The sequence below is a fragment of the Glycine soja genome, chromosome 3, assembly GCF_004193775.1.
Source record: "Glycine soja cultivar W05 chromosome 3, ASM419377v2, whole genome shotgun sequence".
Lineage (NCBI taxonomy): Eukaryota > Viridiplantae > Streptophyta > Magnoliopsida > Fabales > Fabaceae > Glycine > Glycine soja.
Window position 1 is genome coordinate 44,356,529 of NC_041004.1, and position 27,702 is coordinate 44,384,230.

Here is a 27,702-nt window from a genome sequence, read left to right on the forward strand (position 1 = left end):
ACTATTGGAGAGAGAGATAAATAACAGGTAATATGATATGAAAAGAAATTAAAAAGTACTAAAAAAAACACATCTTTTAATAAGGAAACTATTAAATAATTTAATTTGGACCATAAAGTGTTCAAGATCTCGATCAATATCAACATACATATCATATTCAAATGAAAAATAAGACCTATAAATTTATATATATATATATATATATATATATATATTGCTATGATTTTTCTAAGAATACAAAAATAAATTCTTTGTGATAAAGAGACGTTCATGTCTTGTTGTTACACACTTACACGTAGATTCTTGAGTCGCTCGGTTTCTTACGCGTGGACACTCATGATACATATGACGTAGCTTCTATTTTGCATTCTGTTTCTCTCGTCTAATTGACGGTAATACACATGCTCTTGTAATATTTGTTGTGTACATGAAGTAAGGGTGTTTAATTTTTCATTCCAACTCGAAATATAGGTCCCGAAGCGTTTAGATGATAATTTTCAATTTGGGGTTTGATTAACGGATGTATTAAAGTTTTGAACGACTGAGATTTTAACTATTTTACAGTTTTTTATACATGTAATTGTATTGATTTTTCTAAAATGTGTCCTTACAATCTGGTTATCTATAACTATGTCTTATTTTGTTAAGAACACTCATTTTTCTTTTTAGATCATATGTATCAATATATTAATTATCTCTAAGCATTAATTGTTTTTGTCTCTCTGCATATATATAATTATATCCTTGATTACCCGAAGGTATATTATTATATTAAAATTGGAAAATGATTAATTAATTGGAAGTGGATTGGGCAGGGGGAGCTGAATTTGTGGAATACAGCAAGTTGCAAGATGGTGTAGTTGGAGGGAGACTACATTCAGGTGTTTGATAACATAGATCGACCCACCTATTTGAAAACAAAGTCATGCACCTACCCTTTGATTAGGGATGGAAACCTTTCAGTGGAGATATAGCGAGAAGGAAAGAGAATATATATACACTATACTAGGTTATAATTATATAAAAAAGGTGTACGTTGGTGCCGAAATGGTGGGGTGGGATATACAATATTAATGACCCTTGGCTAGACTAGAAGCCATTGAATGCAAATAAAGATCCAGCTAGCTAGCTAGCAGATGGTGTTGACACTGAACCATTTCTATCAGAGGTTGGTCATGTTCAATATGTTGCGGAGATTCACGCGATGAGAACAAGGAATAAAAATAAAGCAAGAGTTGGAAAAGAGAAGTGAGAAAGCGAGGAGGAGTAGATGCAAGGCTAGCTTTGCGGTCAAATGAAGGGAAGGAAGGGAGGTTTCCTTTTCTTCTTTTTGTGTATAGATTAGTACTTACTACCTATACACACACACGGTGTGCGGTCCTGGCTTTCTGGCTGCCTCATAATAGATGGGAGCTCTTCAGCTTATGGATTTCTTTTTAATTAAAATTAAATTAAATTCCCCTCTTTTGGTTTAGCCTATGTTAAGATTCATGCGTCTGATCTCACTGTTCATAGTTTTGCCTCATGTAGTAAACCCTAATCCTACATATGTTGAAACTTGAAACCACTTTTTGCGAATTTTATGACATTCTTTTTTTAATTTCTTAAGATGTACTGTATTCAATTTAATTAATATGTATCCCTTGACAAAATTCAAGTTAATACATATTAATTTTTATTGATATAATATTTCATCAATTTAATTTTTATTTGTTGACTTTTAATGTTATAAGAGATACACCATTTTAATTTATTATAAACATAACTAAACATTTCAAATATCAATAGCACTCTTTCTTTTTTACTGCATCAGTAGCACTCTTTTAGAAACTGAATGTCACAGCATTCTAGCTAATACATAACTGATGTCATTTCAATATATAATTATTATTTTATTCTATATATTATATTGGATAAAATTTATTTAATATAATAAAAAATTATGATAAATATTTTTGAATATACAAATAGTATTATAATTAAAATTTATAATAAATACTTTTTTGAATATTTAAATTACATTTTAAACTTATGATGCACAATTTAAATATATTTAGTATAAAGTGATTTTCAGTTATTTAAAAGTTCTTTAATTTTAAAAAAACAATTGAAATTTAATTTAGAGTTAAGAATAGAAGTGGGTAGGTTGAGAAAGATAATTAATTAAAAAGCTAAACTATGCCAATAAAGATGAAATGAGAGTGTCAGTAAAGTAGGAAATGAGAGTGGCAAAGAGATAGTGTGTGAAATATTTTAGTGACCAATTTCATGTGTCATATATTAAAATCAAAACGCAGCCTTACTGTTAGCAAGACGGAGGAATTTATAGATCTTTATTTAAAGTTCTATAATGATCTCTTGTTATCGTTGTATTACAAATCTTCACAATGGCGTTTGAACAAAGAGTACCACATAATTTCTCCCTTTCTATTACTCTGTTTTTCTTGGATTAATTGTTCTATTACTCCCAAGGGCGTTTAAATACATATTAAAAGTTAAATTCAACAGAGCTACGCCTACGTAGTACTGATAACAAACTGAGAGTTCGCAGAGACCAAAGCAAGGAATAAGCCAAATCTGCTCCACGTGTGTTTGGTGTCGCTATCATTTGTTTTTTGGATTCAAAATCTAGGAGTGCAAGTGTGCAACTCCAAAGAATGAGATTAATACAGAACTGTACAGATTGAAAATGGATGGTCTAAAATTGCGAAGCTATTAATATCAACCCGACGTAGACCAAACTCATCATGAATGTGAAAGCACGGTTTATCTCATCTGTATACAGATATTTTTTGAACCCTAGAAAGCTTTCACTGCATTATATTTTGCACAAATCAATTAATTAAGAATGAGAGAGAGATTGTGCGAAAGTTGAAGAGTTGAGAATCCAGGTGACTTCATGGCATTGTGAACCACGAGTTTGATATTGCCATGGACCCATCCCATGGATCCTTTTAGAATCACACATGCATTCCAAGCTGGCCCAACTAACTACTGAGTTTTGTGTTGCCTTCTTGACCCTGTTCCCTGAGGACCCTGACCAACGATCATTGCTTGCCTAAATTTGTCACTTTTTTTATTTTGATTTTTGTGTTTCTGTGCTTCACTCTTGCTTGTTGCAATTGCAAATACAAATAAATCAGATTCAAAATATCAAGGCATGAATAGTTAAAATATAAAAAGAAAAAAATATATTAAAAACCATTAGTATTTTCAAAATAATTATTTTTCGACGGAAAAAAAACATATTTACCGCATAAGTGTATTCAATGTTTTTCCATCATGGTAGACAAAGGACAATTAAGGGTGGGGTATTTGCAAGAGTGATTTTGTTTTGTAATTTAATATTCATATTTAATCGGTTTCTCGTGCATGTTCTGAGGTTAATCAGCTGAGATCATAAGTCTAGGAGAATCTTTGGGAGCCCCAGCCAATTCTAGTCTCTTCTACGACATAATACTACCGTTCCCGCGTTCACCCTTTTCCAGAAACTTCCCATGATGATTCTGAACCGTTGGATCATTTCATTGGGACACGTGGTAAACACAGAGTTTACGATCTCTTAACTTGCATGATCAAACGTAACCACAAATTCGTCAAATTACACTATCCCCACCACCTCTTCCTTCCTTATTTATACACACCCAGCCTCTCCCACTCTCCACCATCCAAGAATCTAGCTAGTCACCAACCAAACCTCTGCATTATTCTCTTCTCTCACTCTCTCTAAGCTCTCTTTTAGTCTTACTCACAAACACTTTTTTCACTGCTTCCATTACGAACATATATTTATTATATGGCTCCTGAACTTGTCCCCACCGTTGTGAAATCCAGTGCTGCGTTCACGAAACCCGCGACCCTTCCAAGGCGTGCCTACGTGACATTCCTCGCCGGAAACGGTGACTACGTGAAAGGGGTGGTTGGCCTCGCCAAAGGGTTGCGAAAGGTGAAAACCGCGTACCCGTTGGTGGTGGCTGTCCTCCCCGATGTGCCGGAGGAGCACCGTAAGATCCTGGAGTCTCAGGGCTGCATCGTTCGCGAGATCGAACCCGTTTACCCACCCGAAAACCAAACCCAGTTTGCCATGGCTTATTACGTCATCAACTACTCCAAGCTCCGTATATGGGAGGTACGTCCTATATGCCTGTATTTTTTTGTTACACATAGATTTCGTCTCGGTCGGTTTCTTACGCGTGGACCCTCAGGATTCATATGATGTGGCCTCCTCAATTTCTGCACCCTGTCTTAAATTTTACTCATTATCTCATAATCATAAATATGCTTATTCTTTTTTTTTTCCCTTCAAATCCTAACTAGTGCCGGCATTTTTTAAGGAACTATTTCCTCCATTTTAGATTTTGAGTTTTTTTCTTAGAGAAAAAAACTGTTAATATGTATCATTTTTTGAAATCAATGATACATTATATACATCATATATATACATTTATTTATTTAAGACCATCTTTAATTAATATTTATTAAAAATAATACTTAATAAGATTAAATAACATATTAATTATCAGGATAAATAATATATTAAAAAGTTAGCTAATATTTAATTGTTTTAACATTCAATAATAAATTAATTTTATTTTTTAATATACGTATAAAAAATGTCATGATCTATAACCGATCAAAAGAATTTTTTTTTTACGTTTTTTTATTTATTGTTTCTATTATGTGAACAATAAATGTTTTCTTCATTTAATTGTTTAATCAAATTGTTCTAAGGACATTATTTTTTTTTTCTCGTTTATTCTTTTCTTGACGGAAATGGCCATGCTCCTGATTTTTATATAGTCGGGTGTATTTTATGAGTATTTGCTTAGGTGTTAATACATTAGATGATATATTAAATTTGGGAAATAATTAACTGGAATTGGATAATGGTTGCAGTTTGTGGAGTACAGCAAGATGATATACTTGGACGGAGACATTGAGGTATATGAGAACATAGACCACCTATTTGACCTACCTGATGGTAACTTTTACGCTGTGATGGATTGTTTCTGCGAGAAGACATGGAGTCACACCCCTCAGTACAAGGTGGGTTACTGCCAGCAATGCCCGGAGAAGGTGCGGTGGCCCACCGAATTGGGTCAGCCCCCTTCTCTTTACTTCAACGCTGGCATGTTCGTGTTCGAACCCAACATCGCCACCTATCATGACCTATTGAAAACGGTGCAAGTCACCACTCCCACCTCGTTCGCTGAACAAGATTTCTTGAACATGTACTTCAAGGACATTTACAAGCCAATCCCTTTAAATTACAATCTTGTCCTCGCCATGCTGTGGCGCCACCCGGAAAACGTTAAATTAGACCAAGTCAAGGTTGTTCACTATTGCGCAGCGGTATGGGACTAATTGCCCGAACTTGTTCATTAGTTTGTTTTTGTTCGCGTGAATTATTCATGAAATGGTTTTTGTTGTTAAATGTTTGTAGGGGTCCAAGCCATGGAGATATACGGGGAAGGAAGAGAATATGCAGAGGGAGGACATAAAGATGCTGGTGAAGAAATGGTGGGATATCTACAATGATGCTTCGCTTGACTACAAGCCATTGATGAATGCAAGTGAAGCTCCAGCAGCGGATGGTGTTGACATTGAACAATTCGTGCAGGCTCTATCAGAGGTTGGTCATGTTCAATATGTCACCGCGCCTTCAGCAGCTTAATTAAGAGGGCACATTCAAATCACGACAAAAAACAACCAAGTGAAAAAAAATAAAAATAAAAACAAGAGTTGTGAAAAGAAAAAGTTAGAAAACGAGAAGGGAGGAGGAGTAGGAGGAAGACTTTGCGGTCAAAACAAGGGAGGTTTCTTTCTTTTTGGTGTAGATATTGGGAGCGGTCGTGGCTTGCTTTAGAAAGGACCTCTTCAGCTTTTATATGTTTGTTTTCTTTAATTTTTGCTCTTTTCCAGTTTTCTTTATCTTTGGTTTAGCGTCTATTAAGGTTGGTGGGTCTGTTCATATGAGTTTGGATCTTGTCTTTGTCTACAAGTATGTGTTAATTAATGTATATTTTTGTTGTCTCCTTTCCTTTGGTTGGTCGACTTTGCCATTGTAATACTCTAAAGGCAATGCTTAATGATTAAGGGAAATGATGAACCAGATTCCATGTCCATTTTATGGTGTAAAGTGTTTCTTGTCTGCTTCCTGTACAATTTAGGTTATTGAAATCTGAATGTGGAATCCTAGATTGCTTGAGGAAGCAACTTGATCTGTGAAGAGGGATTTTTTTACTTTAATTGGTTCTTCCTAGTAAAAGTAGTAAAACCAACCTGTAAAACGACATTACGTTACATCTGTCCTCCATATTGAAGCAAGGGTTTAATTTAATTGAACAAGAAGCTAGATAAAAAGGTTTTACTCCTTTTATTTAGTGAATAACATAAAGCGTGCAAATCTCTTGATACCATCATGTGTCTCTCAGTCTTCGGAATTAGTTATTTATGCTTTCTTGAGTATATATATTTTGTTAGCAAGAACGGCAGAAGAAATAATAAGCCTGCCAATTTCCCGAATCAATATATGCTTGAAACAACTTTCCAATTAGACGTTGATAATTTGAGTGATGACGAAAAATAGAGAAGAAATAAAAGTAGATAATAATGTGTTTTTATTTATAATTGTTTTTCCTATTTAGATATTAACTAGCATTTTGTTCAAGAGATGTCTCCTTCGTAGTAGTTTCCTTTCCAACACCTAAAAACGTGCTGAAGTTTTTCTTTTCCAGACTTAATTCTTACCAAAACTCTTTATTGTGGCGAGAAAATGACACTTTCAAATGACTACTATCACTTTATATTGCTGGATCGATCGATCTCGATCAGTGCATATTACGTTATTATGCTTACAATTGTTAACATAATATTTACATTGTTTCCAAAATAAAAGTAGTTTAAGAATAATATATTATCGTGTCTTCATTTTGGAATCGTTGGTCAGCTCTGAAGGATGGATTGCTTGACATAGTGTTTATATTTATACAATTTGTTATACGATCTATGCTGGGAAAACTTTGATAGAGATATAAAATTTTCAGATAATCTCAGAAGGTAGATTATAAGCTTAATTTATCCTATAAAATAAAATTGAAACTATTTTTGTTGAATTTTATTTGTTAGTTTCTGAATTTTTATATCGTGCAATAGTCTTTAAACTATAAAACATTTATTTTTAATCATTTCTCACGATCTAAAGTTTAAAAAAAACATACAAAAATTGAAGAATAAGTTTAAGGATTAAAATATTTTTTTTTAAAATAAAGATCTAAATTACACGATATAAAAAATAAGATTCAACAAAACTATAATCACAAAATATATTTTAGCAAAAAAAATCTAAATGGACGTACTAAATAGATATTTTAACAAAAAAAATAATCTAAATGGACGTACTATCGTGTAATTTGCGAAAACTATGAAACAATAAAAATAACAATATTGCTCATCCTTCAAAAAAAATTATATTGCTCACCTTTGGGACACGTGGCAACACTTGGCTGAAGGTGGCAGTAACAGTTCCACATGTCAGGACGCGTAGAAAGGTGACGCTGTCATAAGAAAAAAACCACAAGTTAGAAAAAGGAAAGAAAGTGGAAGTCGTCACTAATAACGGCAAGACGTGCTAAAATTATTCATCCAAATCCAAATAAGCTCATAAAATGTGATTGAAATGAGAAGGATAATTACACAGTCTATCTCTGGACTGGCACATCTTCTTTATATTTTTTAATATATAATGATAACATCTAAATGATAAATGCAAACCACGTGGACTTCCAACTCAATTTTTTTTTAAAAAAAAGAAAAAAGAAATATTGAACTAATTGATAACATCTAAAGTGATAAATGAACAAGAAATTGTAGCATATGATGTGAAGAAAGATAAAGAAAAATTAACATGACAAAGGAGATCCAGAATCAACCTTCAATAATGGAACCTTCAATAATGGAAGATGAACTAAAATTGAAAGTAGAAGATTGAGAAAAGAAGATAAAACTCAACCTTAAATGTTTATTAGGCATAAAATTAACAAATGGGTGTATATGCTTGAGATAATGGAGAATAAATTAAGGAGAAATGATTGATCACTAAAATATGAAGGAAAAGTAGTATGAACTTGTTTCTTATGAAGCATCGACATTGATATGGACACCGAATACGACACGGACACGTGGATACCTGTCAAATATATCAAACTCAACTCGGACACGAACGTCAATGTCGGTGTTGTGTCGGATACCAGACACACAGCAAGAGATTGGAGTGTCCGTGCTTCATAACTTATTTCACAATGTTGGGAGGAAGAATTGCCTTTGTTTTTAGGATAATTAGGAGGATACCCATGTATGCTATAGCACTTATCAATAGTGTGCTAGATAATCCATAGTGAAGTTTGCCCATCTTGAAATTGTTGGGTTTATCATCAATAGAGGAATTCAAATCGGTAGCTTTAGAAAACAAATTAAGGCTAATTAAGAATGAACACAATTTGAAACAAATGCAACGCTTATTTATTCTTGTTTTTCGTTTTGAGAAACTCAAGAGAATACTTTGGTAATTGGTAGGAAGGGATCCGTCATCAAAATCTAACTTTTGACTTGAGCCATGGTCCACTAGTAGTCCCATCAAGAAAATCGTCACATATTCTTCATTAGCGTAATCAATTAGGGATTGTTCACCACCAAAGGAACATGTGCAAATAAGGCCAGAATCATTAATTCTTCCCAAATTTGTTTTCAAATTGCTCCTGAAAGGATCCATTTGCGTTTTTTAGTCGTGAATGTCATTACTCTTATGCATTACTCTACATTTCATCAGAAAAGAAAGTTCCAATTTAGAATAAAAGCAGCAACTAAGCAACTGTGGTCGGTTATAGTTATATACTGGTGGGAAAGTTGAAGTAATAATAATCCCTGAGAGCATCAATCGTGCCAAGTTGCCACCCCTCGGTTGAATACACTGTTGTTAATTTTATGTTTAATATTTATGTATAAACGTAAAAAAATTCAATGATAAAATCGACTTCACAAATCAATGGGTATGACAATGCCTCTTGGTTATACACGGAGAAAAAATGCAAATTATTTTGATATTGGGTAGAAGACAATCTGTTCTTTATCGAAGACAAATAATACATGCTAGAGAAGATAAGATTCTAAAGAGGGTAACCACATCAAACATGGCAAGTCACAATCGCTAAACTCGACTGAACTTCATGCAATCCACAAGCGATAATCATTATGCCTGCAATCACAAATCAGAAAAAAAGAAAACAATTAGTTAAGGCCTTCATATGAAATGTGTCAATCTGTATTCAACATCCTGTGCAGCTCGTCTCTAGCTTCCAGCACACGATCTCGGTCATTGCTATCAACCACAAAGATAAGTCCTTGGGTATTTTGGAAGTAGTGCCTCCACAAAGGACGGATCTAGTAGGGAAAAACATATCTACTGTAGCGAGAGACTTTATTTCTTACTCATTCTGAAAGGCCAAATGTTAGACAATTTAAACCATACATAGAAGTCAACCAATAATGGTAACTAGATGTTCAGCACCGTAGCCAGATCTTGCTACATCATTAGATCCAAGCAACATAATTAAAGAATGGAAAATGCTAATTTAGTTTAGGATTCCGTGTAAAGAAGACTATATACTAAATCTTTCACAATTTAAACTAGCTGGCTCAAAATTGAAATTGATAAATGTACAAAATTAATGAAAGCTGAGCATTTCAAAATTCAAAGATGAGGGACTTACCTTTGTGATTTGATAAACAGAGAAAGCAAAATGATTGCAGAAAGAAGAGCACCGGCAGCAAAGGAGCGTTTAGTAGATTTTATGAGGGTTACCGTTCATTTTACGCGTTCCGCTTTTCAAAATTATTTACAGGGATTTTTAATATCGTGAACAAAAATTATATGGATAATATATGGAAATTAAATTCTTTTTGTCATAACGAATAATAATTTACATAACATAATATTATGTTTATATTTTTATTCAAAAAAATTATGTTAATATATGCACACTAAAATAGATTTTAATTTTTATATTTTAATATTATGTATGTATGTATACTTAGAAGTAGGAATGACAATATTTTTAGGAGAAGCATGGCTGTGGCTTAGATGTGTATATTTGTCAAAAATTAATTTAGGAAAGTTACAGAAAAAATTACCCAGTATTTTTTATTTATTAAGATAGAATAGCTAGTATTGAAATGAGTTAAATAACACAAATAATTAGTCAAAAAGATTTTAGAACATTTTAAATAGTATGTTACATTTTGACTTGGTATAACTTTTAACATGATGCCGACCCACCTAGTGGGATAAGGCGTTGTTGTTGTATAACTTATAAACTTATAAGAATTTAACTTTTATGTATCATATTATTAATTAATTACAAATTTTTTGTGTGGCTTACATTCGTAAATATTTCAAAATTCTACTATGATACAGGAAAGTTAGAAAATACTTCAAATGACACACATAATTAGCTAAAAAGATTAGACAATATTTTAAATATTATGTTATATTTTGACTTTTTTTTAAGCATAACTTTATGCGAGTATTATCTTACACGAAAAATGTATAATGAGATGAGAATGTAAAATTTCTTTACCTTCTCAATATTTGCTAATAAATTCAACTTATAAATATTATGACCATTTCTTTAAACTTTGATACGTTTATATTATTTAATATATATATATATATATATATATATTATTTTTTATCAATATATTAGTTTATTATTAAATGTATAAATAAAAATAAGATATTTAATTATCACCATTTTAGTCACGATTATTATGTTAATAAGTTATGTTTATTAAATATTTAGAGTTATAAAATTAACTTGATAATAAAAGAAAATAAAATATATAAAAAAAGAGAGAAGGGAGGCAAAGAGAGATCGTGGTCGGGTGGTTCAGATTCTAATGCTACCAAAAACTAACAAATATTATTGTTTGGTAAAAAATACATTAACGGAATATATATTTCACATTATGTAAAATTAACTCACAAGCTTATAAAATTATACTTATTTAGCTGTGTCAAACAACATTAACGGAATATACATATCAATATCAACGTTTAAATATAAGAAATAAAAGACAGACGAAAATTACAGCTTATCCTTAATTTGATTGCAAGTCATACATCTTGCCATCTTGGTGTCATGACATGGCGAAAAAATGATTATATAAATACACACCAAATTGGCTTTTTCACGATAACATATGAATCAACTCAGCATTTGTTTATTATTTTTTCACAATTTTTCTTCACCACATAACTACAGTGCCCTTTCAATACTGTCTGTCATACATCTTCCGACATATAAGTGCAAAACATATGAAGCATACAGCATCGTAATGCATTCAATATTCCACAAGGGAAAAAGGAGAAAGGGTAAGAGAACCAGATTACAAATGCTGATCTTTCGTTCCAATCAGTCATACAGCAGATAGCATATCACTTCGGCCCCCAGTCATCCTCTCTGCCTGCTCCCCACGCTCACCTGAAAATTTCATACTCAAAACTTGAGTGGAAATGCTGACTACAGAAAACTATATTTTTGTTATTTTGAAAATTCCTGGAAGAAAATGGTTACCTGTTCGAATTCTTATAACATCTGAGACGGGGATCACTGCACAATCAAAGTTCTATTAGAAATGTGATTCTAAATTGAGGCCATTACATTTACTTGTTGGAATTACAGTTTAATTCATATTCTCTCAAAATCTTCCCTTGAGAACTTAGGCAAGTGTAGACATGAAACAGGAAATGTGTATCAAGACTCAGGAGCTTATATTTTGAACAATCTAATAATTCTTGAATCATAAGAATAAGATCACTCTAGCAAGTCTCTAGGCAACCTAATAAATTAAAGATGCTGAAGAGTTCAGTGAGAACAGGCAGGAGTGGTACACGTGAAAGCCAAGAAACAATAATGTCAATGTCCTGCGTAACTCAAAAGGTCCATTTTCTAGTTTATTGACTCCCAGACTGTATTACACGTCCGGTTGTGTTTTTAAACCGTGAGAACTGAGAAGGATATTTACAATATCTCAGTTATTTACAATATACAGAAAAATAAAGATTTTTAGCTTGAAAACATAATTCATAACTTGTTATCTCAGACAGCATAATTCATTTTAGTTTTTTTTTTTTTTTCTTTTCTTTCAGTTGATAAACCTTTTTATCCCTTGCCCAGTTACATGAAGAAATAACAAATCATTATTGAAAATGGAACAGCTATTGAGCTTCTACATTTCAACACAAGATAACCTTTGCTCAGCACAGAAAGAAGAATGACATTTTTACGAGAGAATGAGAGTAACTGACTAAAATGGACACATTACACATATCGTAACGATCAAAACACATACAGAATAAAGAAAGCTGCTAAAGGACCACACTATTCACCACCAGATAAAGTAGGTTTAGGTCTTACAGAAAATTTTGCCATCACCAATCTCCCCAGTCCTTGCCTCCTCGATAATTTTGTCAATTACTGCCTCAACCTATAGACATGTGTGGTAATATCAGGGAAAAAACATTTTTGTTGGTCCTTGAGCATGTTTAAAGTTTCATTCTAGGGATGCCCAAAAATTATTGATGTGAAAAAAAAAATCAAAATAACATTGAAAGTGCTTATTGTAACTCGTCCAATCATATTCTTTGTTGTTACAAAAACAATATTCTGTTTTACTTTGATCTTTTTAAAATCCAGAAACTTGAAAACAAAGACCAGTCCTGTCACTAAAGTAAGAAATTATGAGAGACAGAACAAAGCAGACCCATAAAAATTTGAAAAGATTCCAATCCAAATCCATAGACAAGATTTGGAACCCATGAAAACCTGCGTCAGATCCAATGGTTATGGACATTATCAAATTCATTACCAATAACATTAAGCATTATAACATTAGTAATAATTCGTTGAATTTTGCATAGAAAATCGTTATTTAGAGATTCAGGGCATGCTGACAGTAACTGGAATTCTCTCTTTCCCCACCTTGCATTATTGCACTAATAAGAAAACTACACAGTTAATTATAGTGTATGAGGCAGTGAAGTTACTATCAAATGTTGTACACATACCTGGTCCTTTCTCACTACTATTTCCATTTTAACTTTGGCAACAAAATTGTCTTCAGAAAATTCAGAGCCTGTGAAGAATACACTATTGTCTATTAGTGAATACAATGGTGTAAGTGAGCAAATGACCTATATGCATAAAAGCATGTACGGAAGTTAAAGCCAAAGGAAAAAAAATATTTCTTGAACTACAGATGATCAAAATAAGTTATGATTTTGAACTTAAAACACAGCTAAAGTTGGTTGGCCACACAGGTGTGGATGAAAATTGATTTCGGAATGAAAAAATGGAATGACAACATGTCAACATATAAGACAATAGAGAAAGAGTCTTCCAAAGTGTGCTTGTTTGTGAAGTAAACAAGGGTGCACTCAAATTTCAGTGGGTTAAGATCACAAAGCACTTTAAATTAAATTCAGGTGGATACTGGATACACTGTTACTTACTTCAGACAAGCTCAATTTAGAAGAGTCTTCTTTAACGGAGGACATATATTCAGTTTTTAAGTACTTCTAGTAAGGTTATGACTTACTTACCTCCCTGTCTCTCTTTTGAACCACCCTGAGAACCAAAGCCCTTGACATCAGATACAGTGACACCGCGAATTCCCATTTTCAACATAGCCTTCGAATCAAGAAAACTAAAATCAGTACCAGCATTCACCATAAAACTTGGTAAATCTAATGGCACATGGCCCACCTAGAAGAAAATATTACGAGTGCCATGTTAGCCAGCCAAACCAATAATTATGAGAGAAAGTAGTTGCTTTTTCTAACACTGGCAACTCAATGCATGTTTGGATTACCAGTGCAAGTCTTCCAAAAGTACGTTAAGAATAAAAGATACAAAAGTGTTCCTACTCCAAAAGTAGAATAAGCAGTAGCACCCTCCAATGGTAATCCAAACATACAATTATCTAAAAGCCACAACCGTCATTCCAAGGAAGATGCCCCATTCCATAGGTAATCAGTGAGAAATCAATGCAGTAGTTTCACTTCTTTCAGCACAAAATACTTGGTAGTAACAAAAACTAACAAGCACCTTTGAACTTGTACTAATTACCAACAGCTTAGCTCCACTTAAACAAAACACAGGCATCAAAGTGCAGGGGTGTTGTGACAGTGCATTTAATTCAGAGAAAATAAAAACATTTTACTATCGATGCCCCATGGTATATATAATCTAAACCCTAAAAAACATTAGTCAAAAGGTAATGTCATACCGAAGAAACCTGAGGGACTCGCCAGGGCCTGTTCCACAAGAAATTCAACAACATCAAACCACCGAATATATAAACAGCTAGCTAGAAGGAAAAAAAAAAACTCATTTCAACTTATTACACAGTCAGAAGCTCCCCGAGCCACAAAAAAAAGAAAAGGGTTGTAGCTTGTAACCTGAGAATGGCTTCTACTTTATAAAACTCCGATTTTGGAACATAGTCTGGGAAAGAAAACAAAAAAAAATCAAGAGTATTAGTGGACAGAGCCCATAGTCATAGAGAACACATGCATTTGTACCTGGAAGAACGTTCTGGGCTCTGATTTGGGGAAGAATTGTTCCATTTGCTCTGCGTCTTAGAGCCACATTGCGCTGAGGAGAATCTCCAATATGCTTGCGGATTAAGCTGGAACATGCAAAGGGCATTTCAGCTTGCTTGAGCTGAAAACTCACAACACCAAACACGTGCGCTCCCGCGATCGCAGCCATTACTTCTCCTCCTCTGAATCACTCGGTCGAAGCAATTAGCAAACGCCGCTTTTCAAGTTTCAACCCAAACAAATTTCATTTATTTACTTACTTTTGGGTAATAATATTTTTAATCAAGGTTCGGTCAGCCGAGAAAGTAGGTGAGAGGAAGCCCAGCCCAATGTAAAACGGGCCCGGCCCATTTGAAGAAGTATGCGTAAGGAAACGACGTTGACAGTTACCGAATTGGGAAAGGAAGAAGCATTGATTGTGTTTGGTGGAAGATGAGTGAATTGGTGTACAGAATCAGTACGGCGAAGGAGTGGGAGGAGTTGCAGAGCAATGGATCCAGTTTCGGTGGGGACCTTGACAAGTCTTCTGCTTTCATCCATCTCAGCAAGCTCGACCAGGTTAAATTTTCATGCTTTGGTAATTTTATTTTTTTCCGGTTCAGTTATTTGTTCATAATGGTAATAGGAATCGGATGCGTGCGAGCTTATATTATAGTTCCAACTGATTTAGTGGTTTACGGAATTCGCATGCTTCTTTGAGGTTGTGATTTGTGAAGTTCTACAAGCTCCGAATTTTTGTTGAAAGACGTACGAGTTATGATGATGTTGATATTATTGCAGGTTCGGTCAACACTGGAGAACTTTTTCCTGAACAGCAAGGAGGAACTCTACCTGCTTCAAATTGATGCTAAAAAGGTTTGCAACCACTTCTCTATGCTTTTCAATGGCCTAGGGTTTGATTGTGATTCTTGGAAAAATTAAGGTTTTTTTGTAGGATGAAGATGAACTTAACATGTCTGTCCTGAAATTACTTTCATTAATTCAATGAAATAGAATCAAATATACAATTGAATTAAGGCTTTTCAAGTTATATTTAACACTAGTAACTGCCAAGCAGCCAATTACTCCAAGATAAAGAGGCTGAAATGCAGGCACAAATTTTGTAATTGCGTCAGTGTTAAGCTCTGATATAGCTTATATGAGTATGTTTCGACTCTCACTTATTGTCTTGCTAATAGTAATATATTTTCTCCTTGTGTGATATGATATCCCTCAGCTAGGTGATGGTTTGGTGTATGAAATTGTGGATGGTAAAAATAGCTTCCCTCATTTCTATGGGCCATCTCGAAGCTTTGTTCCTCTCCCTCTTGATGCGGTAATAAAAGCAGAGAAACTAACACTCACAGATGGTCGATTCAGTTGTAGTTTGCTTGATTAAGTATTCTGCTGATCATTTGCCATCTTGTTGTTGTCTCATTCTTCTTTGTATTGAGTGCATAATCTGAATGTTTGCCGCCTTTTATCTATCTTAGAATCTCTGTAATGGATAAACAAAACCTTAATACCTTCTTAATGAAGGAGATGGATGCTGACATGTTGCTGTTTGAATCCTATGTGGCTTTTTACAGACAGTATCATTTTTTTTATACCCTGTTTCTCCTTCTAGTATCACCAATCCGACACCTAAATTAATCACCAGCATAAATTCCATTGCTTGCAAAGTGAAGATTAGATCCAAGAACCACACATTGCTGACAGTTAGAATGGTAGAGTGGAACACAAGGGTACGAGAATTTCTTAGTGCAATGGCTGGGGTGGGGTCTTCGAGGATGCATTACCTAAGTAGGTATTTACGCAATTAACATCACCACAATTTTTAAGGTTTTTTTATTTATTCAAGATATACATGAAAATGAAAAGGGAAAATCATCAGGTTGCAAGTGTTTTTTGTTGGCAAGCTTTGCTTGTTAAACTGTTCCAGTTTACTTTTTCTAAGCAATCTCAACAATTGTTAAGGTTTCTTTTATTCAAGACATTCATGAAAATGAAAAGGGAAAATCATCTTGGTTTGCTTGATTTGAAAAAGTTACATCACTGCAGAATAGTAGTTTGGCCACCTTAAAGAGCTTTTGGTGATAGAATGCTTACTTTAATGATATGTAAGTATTCTACTATTCCATCATCTTCACTAAGGATTGATTTGTAGAAACTAGAAAGATTAAATGAGATCAATTTAATTATGAAGGAACCAAACTGCTAAAATTGATTTGTAAGGAACTATAAAATAGTAGCGAGGGACCAAAATGCTGGAAGTAGGATTTTGCCATTAGGATATCAGTTCGCATTAATGAAAAACAATTACAGTCCGAAAGTTACTTGTCGTAAAGCGGTAAAGGTGGTTTTTACTTTTTACTCTTGCAACGAATAATCAGAGTACAAAGTAGAATGACATGTATAAATAAGTTGTTGTTAGATGAATAAGGTGTGACAAGTCTCTGGCATTAAACCATTTAAATTGTCATAATTTAATGATGATCATTTCTTTAATGATTCCGTTGATAACACGCTAGTAAAACATGCATCTATATGGAGGTAAAACTAATCTATATACAGGACACCGTGTCACCATCTATTTTTTTTATAAAAAAAACTCAAAATTGACGTGCAATATAATTTTTTTTATTAGTTTGTTTCTCTTTGTTCTGGTATACCCGTTTTTATTATCACTGACAGGTTTTGAAGATCCATTGATGACTTGCTATGGGTATGGGGATTGAAAGGCCTTCAAATGGTTACAACGTCAATATAACACGAGACCAGCCAGTGAGCCAGATTCCTATAATATGGGAACTGCCAACATAGCATGTTATTGTTCAGAGCATAATAAGCGCTCGGTGAAATTATGAGACAAGTTGCCGGGGAATGATTCAACAATAGCCACAAATAAAATAAAATTTTCAATTTTCATGAGGCGTACATTTTACAGCTCTCCTCGTTATGATCATGACTCATGAGCATGATCGCTTCGACGCTTCCTTGTGGATCTGGTTCAATACATTTCAATGGAATCTCAAACATTAAATTATTATGCTTATGTCATTTGCATTAAGAGTCTTGATAGACAAATACCCCATTTTGGGTAAAAAAAATGAAAGAGAACTAGATAGAAAGGGAAAAAAGAAAAAGAAGAAAGAGTAACAAATACGGTAAAGGCATGAGTAACAAATATGCCTATTAAATGGATATCATTGTAGGGTATAGGCATGAGTAATTGGATCAAATCAATATCTTTGTTTTTGAGGTTGAGGTTACAACAAAAGAGGTAAGGAAAATCAATGTTGGGAAGAAGCTGAATTTGGTCAATGGCAACAAGTTCTACTTTGATGATTTCATGCTCTTTTGTCCTCTTGTTCGAAGTGGAGGTGAATCCCACACGGCCAAGAACAATTGACATTGATGGTTCAAATCGTTGCATTAGAATTGTGATATATAGATAGGCATTACGTACCTTTGTCCAAGGAAGGAATATCGGTTGGCTGTTTCTAAATGTAAGTTCACTTTCGCCTACTTCATCATGTGGCCCCTTCCTTTTTGTTTTTACTTTTACGTGCAATTTAAGCCACCCAGTGTTGCTAAAGCATTCTAGTCCTAATGATTGATTACCCATTAAACCGGTTTTACCATATGAAGAGGAAATCAACGGATCCATTCAGACAGAGATTTTGGTTCAAAACGTTTCAGCAAATCTAATCACTGATCATCAAACACGTGTAAAGGTAAAACAAAAGTCCACACATATATATATTCGAATATTTTTTGTTCATAAGTCTCACTTGAAAGATCCTTGACTCCCACGGGTAAAGTATTTGTGGGAAGTACCTAAAAGCAATTTTTGGTGAATTTCTCTCCCTTTTAGGATCTCAATCATGTTATAGCAGCACCTAATATATTTTTACTACTATTTTCATTTTTTAATAAAAGAAAAAAGAGACATTTAAAACTAATTATCAACAAATATTGCATTCTTCTGGCCATTTAGATTAAGAGTATAATAACCACGAACCGAGCAAGTGGATGCACGGGTACATCGTTGTTTCAGTTTAATTGATAATTTGGAGTTGCCCGTGATGATACTATAAAACTCGAACAAAAATGTTTTTCGTAGAAGAAATTTGTTGTCTAGAAAAAGAAAATTAAGAACATAATATACAAGGAATGTACGTAGGTACGTCCTATGCTCTGATTCTTACTTAATTTTGACAACAAAGGTCATTGGACGGTTCGATTATATTCTGAATATATTAAAGCTAGTGGCAGAGATTGTAGAGGCCTGATATGATGATATCACAGATTAGGCTATATATAAAGAATCAAAGGTGCAACCGATCGTTGTCTACATAGTACATACATTGACTCAGCCTCATATAAGCCAAGCATAAAACAGTATGTGAATACTAACTAAGCTTTCGTTTGCAATTGGTCACAAGCTCTAAAACTTTATTTTTAGAAATTTGATTTTTCTGGACGCGTGCTTTCTATATTGTTCGGTTAACTATAGTTTTCAAATTACTTATGGAACATATTTTACTTAAGTTGCCAATCGTATTCGTGCTATACTACCAACACCCATCTATCCATCTCTTAGGCATGGACTATGGGAATGGGAAATTAATGGGGTATGCGTATTGGTGCTTTTGATACATTTTGTTTGGAACGGGATTCAGCAATATTGTTGAATTAAAAAAGCAGACATGCTATATACAGTTGAAATTGATTTTTGGTCGAAGGTATTTCCTTTTTATGGACAGGGTCACAAGTAGAGATATGGACGAGTTTATCTATTTTTAAATTATTCAAGTTCGAACTTGTTTATTTAGTTAAATTAATAAATCTAAATTTGAGATTAATTAAATAATTTCAACTCAAACTATAAAAGTTTGACAACAATAGTTTGTGAATAGCTCATTACTTAAATTGATGATGCAGTAGCTTTGGCATTTATTATTAAAATTGTTTTCACATAATAATCATGATAAGGAGGAGATTTGTTGGAATATGTTTTTCAGGATGTCATTAAATAAGTTAGGTTTTGTGAGGAGACATTGCTCACAGTTTACTAAGGATTGATCCCATCTTTTCCTAGTTTCCAGTATTTTTTTTTTTTATCAAATTCTTATGTGTATTGTTGTTTTGATTATGAATGAAATACCGTGATTTTGTACTAAAAAAAATGTCATTGAATAATTGATTGTTAGCAAAACAAGTCTTTAAGAGATGTTTAATGAGTTGTTTTCTGTTGTATTTTTTAGAATTATATTTTATTTCAAAGAACACTATATAACAATACTAATTTAAAAAGATTATAAGAAAACATTTTTAAAAAGTTTCTTTCATTTCTAAGTTATGTTTCAACTCTACATAAAGAATAGTAAGATGCTTGTAATGTGTGTGCAGTTTCTGTTGTGAGAATTGCCTAATATATTTTCTCTTTTTTTGTTGAAGTAGGTTAGTAATGCACACCAAAAATCTTTTGACCAAAAAGCCCATTCAGTTGTGTTATTCTAGTAAATTTATTTAAGGGTATGATAATTGCTATGCATACTTAATTTGAATATTTAAATTAGATAATAATTATCTAATTTTTATCTCTTTTATTGCTTCTTTTGTGTTAAAACATTAGAAATTTAGTTTCTTCTAAGTTTTTATCCATTAAATACTAAAGTTAGTTAATTTATAATTTTTTGGTTGTATTTTTTGTAAAATTACACAGTAGGAGGCCTCGAAGAGGGTTGAAGAACTAGAGTAATGCATTTAACGCGTTAATAATCACTCAACGCGAGGAGCCAACTTGGAGGCCAAACTTAGTGCGTCTTTGGCGGCTTGACCTGCATCTAGCAGCTTAACGCGCATTTGACGACTTAGCGCGGCCACTTATGTCAGCTGAATTTTGCATGTGCGTTCAGCGCGCACGTGTAGGCTTAACGCACAGTCAATGTTAAAAAATATGACTGTGTTGTGTTTTAAAGGAAAAAGAAGGAGAAACCAGAGGACAATTTTTGGGACCAAATGAGGAGCTAGGGCACGAGAGAAGAGGGGGAACTCACTCACTTGGGGACTATTTCATCTATTTTCTTTCATTCTCTTTCACACCTCTTGTTTTTTTTTGTATCAGTAAGTCTCTCACTGTCATGAGAGGTTAAACCATCCATTGTTGGGAGCTCAACAATCAAACACACTTGTTGTAATGATTCTAACTATCTATTTAATGCTATTTTGATATTATTGTCTCTTTTCTGTGCTTAATATCATGTTTATGATTTGATCACCCATGCTCATGTAGTGTTATAGGGTTTATGTATTGGAAAATGTTTATCTCCTAAGAACTTGAAATGAGCATCTAGTTAATCCATGTCTAGGGATATAATGATATTATTTAGCCTTATTTATGCATATTTATTCGTAAAGTAAATTATTTGATGTAGCTCTTAAGGGATTAGGAGTGAAATTAAGTAATTTATGCTCTTTTACATGAGGGATCATGGTTAGGGTAGGCTAGCGGATGAAGGTAATAAATTAGAGTAACGTTGAATAGTGAAAAATCCTTAATGTTACATTAAGAGTAGTTTTGATAGATTGAGTCCCAACATGTTTTGTAGTTCTTGAGTGTTTGTGTTTTATCTCTTTAATGTATTATGCTTAATTATCTTTATTTATGTCAAATTTTACATTTTGTATCATTATTCGACCAATATCAAATTTAATTCATTAGTTGCTTAAAATTGAACATATGCAAATTCTGAGTATAATCAAAGTTCATGTGGACTCGACACTCAGCCTTATCGTTTTAGAATACTACTTAGACGAATTGGTACACTTGTCAAGGAGTTAACAAGATATTATAGTTATTTACCATTTAATTGTTTAAAAAAAAATAAAAAATAGTTTATTTCTCCTTTGACTTTTTCTCGACTCAATGAATGCAAGAATTCAGACCAATCATCTCTCTCCTCTTACTCTCTCTATCTCTGACTCAATGAATGTTGGAATATAAAATAACTTGACTTTTGCACCACCGTCATGATCAATTCTCTTTCTTCTCACATGTTTCTCTCTTGTTAATCTTCACCGGCCAAAATTTATTCTCGTAATTATTTATCGATGCGACGATGCTGGTCTCCTTTTCTTTCTCATATCCTTCGCCCTTCACAGTTTTTATGGGTCTTTTATTCACTATAGCATCCTCACATCTTGATTTACATTACTTTTGAGAGAATTTTTCATCGATGAATAGAAGATGCAAGTGAAATACATGAATTAAAGAAGGTGGAGAATAAATTTAACACATTTAACAAATTATGATTACAAAATATAGAAAGATGGGATTTGGAAAATTAAGAAATGGCAAGGGGAGAAGATGAAAACATGAAGATATGAAAAAGAGAAATTAATGGGTGAGGAATGAGGATTGAGGAGAGAGATACCTGAGAAAGGAAAGAGAATTGTTATTTTATAATTGTTTATAAAATTAAATGTCAACTTATTACTATTATATCCCTTAGATGAAGTAATTAAAACAAAGAGAATAATTGAGTTTTTTGTCCAAAAGTTTTGATGTAGGTTGCTAACATAAAAAAGATGTGAGAAATATGTAAGCAAACTCCTATACATAATTATAGTTGGTCATTTCTTTCACATTCATATGTATTTTATTGATCTAAGTGGTTGGATAAAAATAATTAATGTTAAAATTAAGGTTTAATTTCTCATGTATTATTTGAACTATCAAATTTTACTTACTTTTCAATCGAATTTTAGATTAGTCAGAATCTATTTTTTTAATGAACTCGAGGAGTTAAGAAAAAAATACTTTATATTGGACATTTTGAGTTTATCTTTTAACAGCAAATACAAATATACAATATTTAAACTAAATCATTCAATAACCAATATAATTTGTAATAACTTGTTTTGTTTTCCATCATATAGGTGGCAAAGAGACGTTCCGTTGAAAGGAATAATTTTTTGTTTCTCACAAAAACGCAGTGTCTTGGAATGAGTGCATAGATGATCAAATGTGTAATTAAGAACACATAGCATAAATCATTGCGTGCATGTAAAGATACTTCTCATGGTGGCATGACAGGCGCATATATATAGAATTAGAGAGTCCTTACAAATAAAGTATGACTCTATGAGCGCCATTTAATACTGAGGTATGATCGATTTTATGAGCAATCAAAACAATATAGCCACACAATTAGTTTACCAGCCTTCCCCACTCTAGTCTAGACAAAAAAAAAGTTGGCCGAAATTAAAGAAATGAAGCAAAATTAAAAAGCTTCTTAGTATACAGCGAATTGAAACCTCAAAAAATATGTAACCAATAATTAGTGAACTAACAATCACACAGTAAATGGACCTACCACTTTGTCAACGAGTCAATTAATGGTGTTGAACTTCACATTAAGTAGGATGCGTATTCGCCTTTATTGGTAGGTTTATTGTTCCTTATTTGCCTTGGACATCTTCAATCATGTGTAAGACTATAATAAAGTTTTGTGCTCGACAAAATCATTTCAAGGCTAGCAACAATTATAATGGAGGAAAACTACTTTGGAGGGGCAAGTTTTGTGTTCATATGAACCTTCAATTGTTACGTTAGTTAGGTGTTCGACTGAGCAATAATGGCATGCGATTTATTTTCTTTAATCGTTTAGATGAGCTTCAAAGTCTGTATATGAAATATACTAGTTTAAGATAAACAAATCGAGGAGGAAAATAGTCGCGCTTGCACATAATAATCAATGATAAAAAAAGAAGAAGTTCTGGAATGCTATATTACCAGAGGTTCATTATTGAAATATCTCTAATAGAGTAATGTTATTTGGCACGAAATATAACTTGCACGAAACACACGAATTCGATCATATCTGGACGGTTATAATTTTTTGAAAATAAATATTACTTGAAAAACTAACAAATATATGAAGTGTCTTTTTATAGAATATAACCTTCGTGCGGATATTACAAGATAGTTTTCGTACATTTTAGCATTTCCATCTCTAATATTTTTTTTAAAAAAAATTGGTGAATTTTCCGTCTCTAATATTAGGTCAACTTGTAATCATTGATAATAAAATTCTTAGATTCTGAACTATAATGCACAACGCTTTAAATAAAAGAAACAATTAATTAAATTAAAAAGGTTTATGGTGGTGAGGTTACTGGATAGTGCGATACAAGGTTTCAATCTTTCTGATAAATTAGGGCATAATGATGCCAACATACGAATAAAGAGGACTTAGATATTCTTATTTATTAGAATTTAATTGAAATATACTAGTGTACGTTTTTTTATTCTGCTATCCAATAATGAATTGCCAAATGATTGAACATTGTTAAATATTGTCATTTATAATAATTATTTTAAAAACATATATAAAGAAAAAAGTCTTTATACTATCAAAATAGGCTCAATTTATTAACATCGTCACTCTTAATGGTTTTTTCTAAGCAAAATGTTTTTTTATTAATGTAATTCACATTAATATAATTTGATGTCTCTATATATCTAATACATTATTCAAAGACATATACTGAATCTAATACATTATTCAATGATAACGTGTGTATACAAAATATTTTATTCAAAAAGATAAAAATCACTTTATTAATTTCTATATTTTAAGGAATTAATGTTGTGACTTTCTGCTATAAAAAATATTTTACTTTCCGCAACAAAAAAAAAAACACTGTAAAGATTACAGAGAAAAGCGAGCAATCGAGGAGTAATTAAATCGAAAAAGTTTTTTTTTTTTTTTAAGGCAGAAAGATATAATTTTTTTTATTAAAATCACTTAAGTTCAGCACAAGACGTGCTCAAAGCTAAGCCAGAAAAAGTTACACGTCTTGTGAGTAATTAGCTACCGTTCTTCAAATCAAGAAGATCGCAACCATTTGAAAGAAAAGCACACGTCCACGCATATTCGCATATTCGCATAATCTGATCATGATGGGTCCAAACTTTATAGATACTATTACAGTTTGAGATATACACTTGCATGATTCTTTCTAAAACGTGAGTGATAAATCTTATTTCTTCAAAAATGAGTTTCCAAACAAAACTTTGACAAACAAATATATCTTTAAAGGTAACTAAATGTATTACAGAACATTTCCAACGCAAAATCAATGATAAATAGTTAAATTCATCGTAAAAAGTCTCATACAATGATAAATTGGTTTTTTAATGTATAAAAAATATGATAAATTAATTGTATTGTTAAATTTGTAAGATTATTTTATTATTAAGTGGATAAAAAAATATTTTTTTAAATTTAATTTAATATTAAGTTATAAAATTTAGAAATCAGTGCTATTAAATTTTAAATTGTCAAGACTAATTTATCACACTTTTACAAATTTAAAAAATAAATTTAAATTTTTTATGTTTTAAAAACTAATTCATCAACCTCTCATATTAAAATTTGACTATTTAAAAAAAATAATCAAACAGAACCTTATTAAAGTGAAACACGAGCAAACTATTTTATGCAAACCTGAAATGTTAAATGATTGACCGATGAGCATCTTTTTACTGGTTTTTACAGAGAATGAACGTTGGGCAGCACAACAACATGATCTGCATTGAATAGTAAAAATGAGATGAGCCCGAAAAGCCCAACGCTATTTGCACAATTAAAAAGCCACCAGATTTAGAGAATAAAAACATAATAAATGGATTTAATATTAGCAAGTTGCAATTTTTTTGCTGAACGACAACGAATCTCTCTTTAGAATTGGAGTTTGTTACAGAGACTCGTGCATGAATCCTTCATGACCTAGCTAAAGCTGTTAATACTACTACTTTATTAATGCGTCTAAAACATATATTGATCATACCATAGCATGATGCGACATTCTAAAATTAAATATGTGCGACTCTGTGTCCTATAAACATTATACTCCGTATCATTATTATTCTTAATAAAAGAAAAGATTTTTTTATGATAAAGATTTTGTTTTTTCTTTTGCGACATAGTCGTGTTACTATTATTTTTTGTTTAAAATTCAAAGCATGCATTCTACTTTTTTATACTAATTTAACTTTTAATTATAAAATATAAAACAAACAATAATTCACAAAAATATATGAATTCTTAATTAGAAACTCAATTTTGCAATATTCACAATTTTCTTGTATTTTGTACATTTATGATTTCTTTTATAAAAATGATAGAATGAGATAACCAATTTTGTAAATGACTAAAATGAATTGAGTCAACTCATCTTTTTTTTATAGAAAATGGATTTAAAAGGTTAACTCACTCAATTTTAGAGTGAGTTAGCACGATGATTGCCATAAAAATTGAAAGAAAACAATGAAATTAAAAACTAAAAAATAAAACTTAAAGTTTCACTCAAATAAATAACAAATTTAGTTAACTAACACAAAATAAATTAAAAATTGACAAGTTCACTAAGAATTCTCACTTATAAAAATTGGATTAAATGCATCAACATTTTAAGGTGGAATAAGAAGTTTTCCCGATAAAAAATTGAAATAAAATTTACAAATATCGTTCGGCATTCTAATATAATCCCCCGTTAACTTTGTCTCCTGACATTACAATTTACAAGTGCATGTAATGCAGCAACTGATCTTTATGTTTGTCCAATTTTCCTTTCCGTGATTTTTCTTTTTCATCGAGTTGTAGTATTATTGAAGTCAATGTTTTCATCTTATATGAGAAAAAATGTACCAAAAAAATAAAATAAAAATCTTATGACTAAAACCAGTTGATGTTAATAAACGTGTGTGCGTCAACCAATAAGGAATACCGGGAGCTTTGTATAAGACAAATTCTTAAACGTAGCATTATACATACATTTTAACATGGCAAGGGGAGGCTACTATCCCGGAAAACCTCATATGCATGACAGCATGAGTTGTCAAACTTCGAAAGGCACATGGGCAAACAACATACACATCATAGGGCTTTGTTTATCTTTTTAATAAGCTGTTGAAATTTCTAATATTATGTTGAGAACAATTTGGAGACAAGTTTGATAAATAGAGAAGTTCAATGTTGGTTTTATTCAATTTAATAATCAAATCATAGCGATTGTCAACAACCAATCACTCTAAAATGTTTAATCGTTGAGTGAAAGTTTAGAAAAGGAGAGAAAATGTAATTTATTTAAATGGCGAATAATATCACCATTATAAAATAGTGATAACTAAACTTAAACGCATAATTAACCTCAAGCAAAATCTCTTACCTGCTATTCCCAATCTTTGTAATTTATAAGATCACTATTCAAATATGGTTTACTTCTGTTAAATTAAATAAATTAGCCCAAGTTTAAATCCGTTTATTATTTTTCTTCAAAAACTCATTTAGGTTTTAGAAGTTTAAATTGCTATATAAAGTTTAATTTTTTTTACACGTTGACCCTAAATCTTTAATACATTTTTTGAAGTAAAATTTGACTTACATAAACTTTACAGTATTTTTTTTAGAGAAAACGAAAAGACTACAAGTGATGAATTATCATTTGTGAATGTTAAGGTGCCAAGTATAATGCATTCATCATTCTTCTAAACAAAGCAAGAAGTCATATACTAAGCCAAATAAATCGAAGGTGGTGGATCGAAAATTAGATTAAAAAAATAAGATAGTCAACCAAATGGGTTGCTATATACTCAACGAGGCATGAGGGATGATGTCGCATCTCTTCCCACTATATACAGATTGCTATCACATATATCAATTGCATTACTACATGAAAGTTATGATATGTTTTTAGAGCCAATAAGCTGCTGTTGACTACTCGTGTTAATTACCACAACTTTTTTAAACATTATCTTGTAAGTTAAGGACGGCAAGGAGTAAGTTACTTTCTATAAAGGATTAAATTTGTGTACTTTTTACAAAACTCAGCAATTTTAATTGAAAGACCCAACATAATTGAGTGGGTCCGGATTATAGTTGACGCTGACTTTTTGGCATTAAAGCATTGAAGGACTATTGATGATGAAGCTGGAAAGATTGGACTGATCTGTAGTATTTACATTTTACGAGCCTGCCAGTGGCACACGA

The 27,702-nt window shown here is 32.2% G+C and overlaps 3 protein-coding genes and 1 long non-coding RNA gene across 4 annotated transcripts; 2 read left to right on the plus strand and 2 right to left on the minus strand.

Moving 5' to 3' along the window:
* Window positions 1-3,654: 3,654 nt before the first annotated feature.
* Window positions 3,655-6,130, plus strand: LOC114407452 (galactinol synthase 1-like). The gene is made up of 3 exons (XM_028370556.1): window positions 3,655-4,129; window positions 4,897-5,352; window positions 5,444-6,130. Exons 1-3 carry the CDS (start codon window positions 3,797-3,799, stop codon window positions 5,672-5,674), a joined length of 1,020 nt encoding a protein of 339 aa, XP_028226357.1. The 5' UTR covers window positions 3,655-3,796; the 3' UTR covers window positions 5,675-6,130.
* Window positions 6,131-9,010: 2,880 nt separating this feature from the next.
* On the minus strand, window positions 9,011-9,882 carry LOC114405566. Its single transcript, XR_003665269.1, has 2 exons — window positions 9,768-9,882; window positions 9,011-9,253 (listed from the first exon to the last, which is right to left on the minus strand). It is a non-coding gene; the product is annotated as an uncharacterized LOC114405566 (long non-coding RNA).
* A 1,242-nt stretch (window positions 9,883-11,124) lies between these two features.
* On the minus strand, window positions 11,125-14,910 carry LOC114407453 (nitrogen regulatory protein P-II homolog). Its single transcript, XM_028370557.1, has 8 exons — window positions 14,639-14,910; window positions 14,516-14,561; window positions 14,344-14,371; window positions 13,658-13,745; window positions 13,124-13,191; window positions 12,474-12,543; window positions 11,631-11,666; window positions 11,125-11,537 (listed from the first exon to the last, which is right to left on the minus strand). The coding sequence occupies exons 1-8, from the start codon at window positions 14,826-14,828 to the stop codon at window positions 11,473-11,475; spliced, it is 591 nt and encodes a 196-aa protein (XP_028226358.1). The 5' UTR covers window positions 14,829-14,910; the 3' UTR covers window positions 11,125-11,472.
* Window positions 14,911-15,010: 100 nt separating this feature from the next.
* LOC114407454 lies at window positions 15,011-16,245 on the plus strand. Its single transcript, XM_028370558.1, has 3 exons — window positions 15,011-15,217; window positions 15,440-15,514; window positions 15,876-16,245. The coding sequence occupies exons 1-3, from the start codon at window positions 15,092-15,094 to the stop codon at window positions 16,035-16,037; spliced, it is 363 nt and encodes a 120-aa protein (XP_028226359.1). The 5' UTR covers window positions 15,011-15,091; the 3' UTR covers window positions 16,038-16,245.
* Window positions 16,246-27,702: the final 11,457 nt, after the last annotated feature.

Bases quoted from the DNA above. Each gene is read 5' to 3' on its own strand.
- LOC114407452 (XM_028370556.1), top strand. From the start codon at position 3,797: ATGGCTCCTGAACTTGTCCCCACCGTTGTGAAATCCAGTGCTGCGTTC. The intron at 4,130-4,896 runs GTACGTCCTATA...TAATGGTTGCAG, and splicing joins CCAAGCTCCGTATATGGGAG to TTTGTGGAGTACAGCAAGAT. The intron at 5,353-5,443 runs GTATGGGACTAA...AAATGTTTGTAG, and splicing joins TTGTTCACTATTGCGCAGCG to GGGTCCAAGCCATGGAGATA.
- LOC114407453 (XM_028370557.1), bottom strand. From the start codon at position 14,828: ATGGCTGCGATCGCGGGAGCGCACGTGTTTGGTGTTGTGAGTTTTCAG. The intron at 14,372-14,515 runs GTTACAAGCTAC...CTTGTGGAACAG, and splicing joins AAAGTAGAAGCCATTCTCAG to GCCCTGGCGAGTCCCTCAGG. The intron at 13,746-14,343 runs GTATGACATTAC...CTTGATTCGAAG, and splicing joins GAGTCCCTCAGGTTTCTTCG to GCTATGTTGAAAATGGGAAT.
- LOC114407454 (XM_028370558.1), top strand. From the start codon at position 15,092: ATGAGTGAATTGGTGTACAGAATCAGTACGGCGAAGGAGTGGGAGGAG. The intron at 15,218-15,439 runs GTTAAATTTTCA...ATATTATTGCAG, and splicing joins ATCTCAGCAAGCTCGACCAG to GTTCGGTCAACACTGGAGAA. The intron at 15,515-15,875 runs GTTTGCAACCAC...GATATCCCTCAG, and splicing joins TTCAAATTGATGCTAAAAAG to CTAGGTGATGGTTTGGTGTA.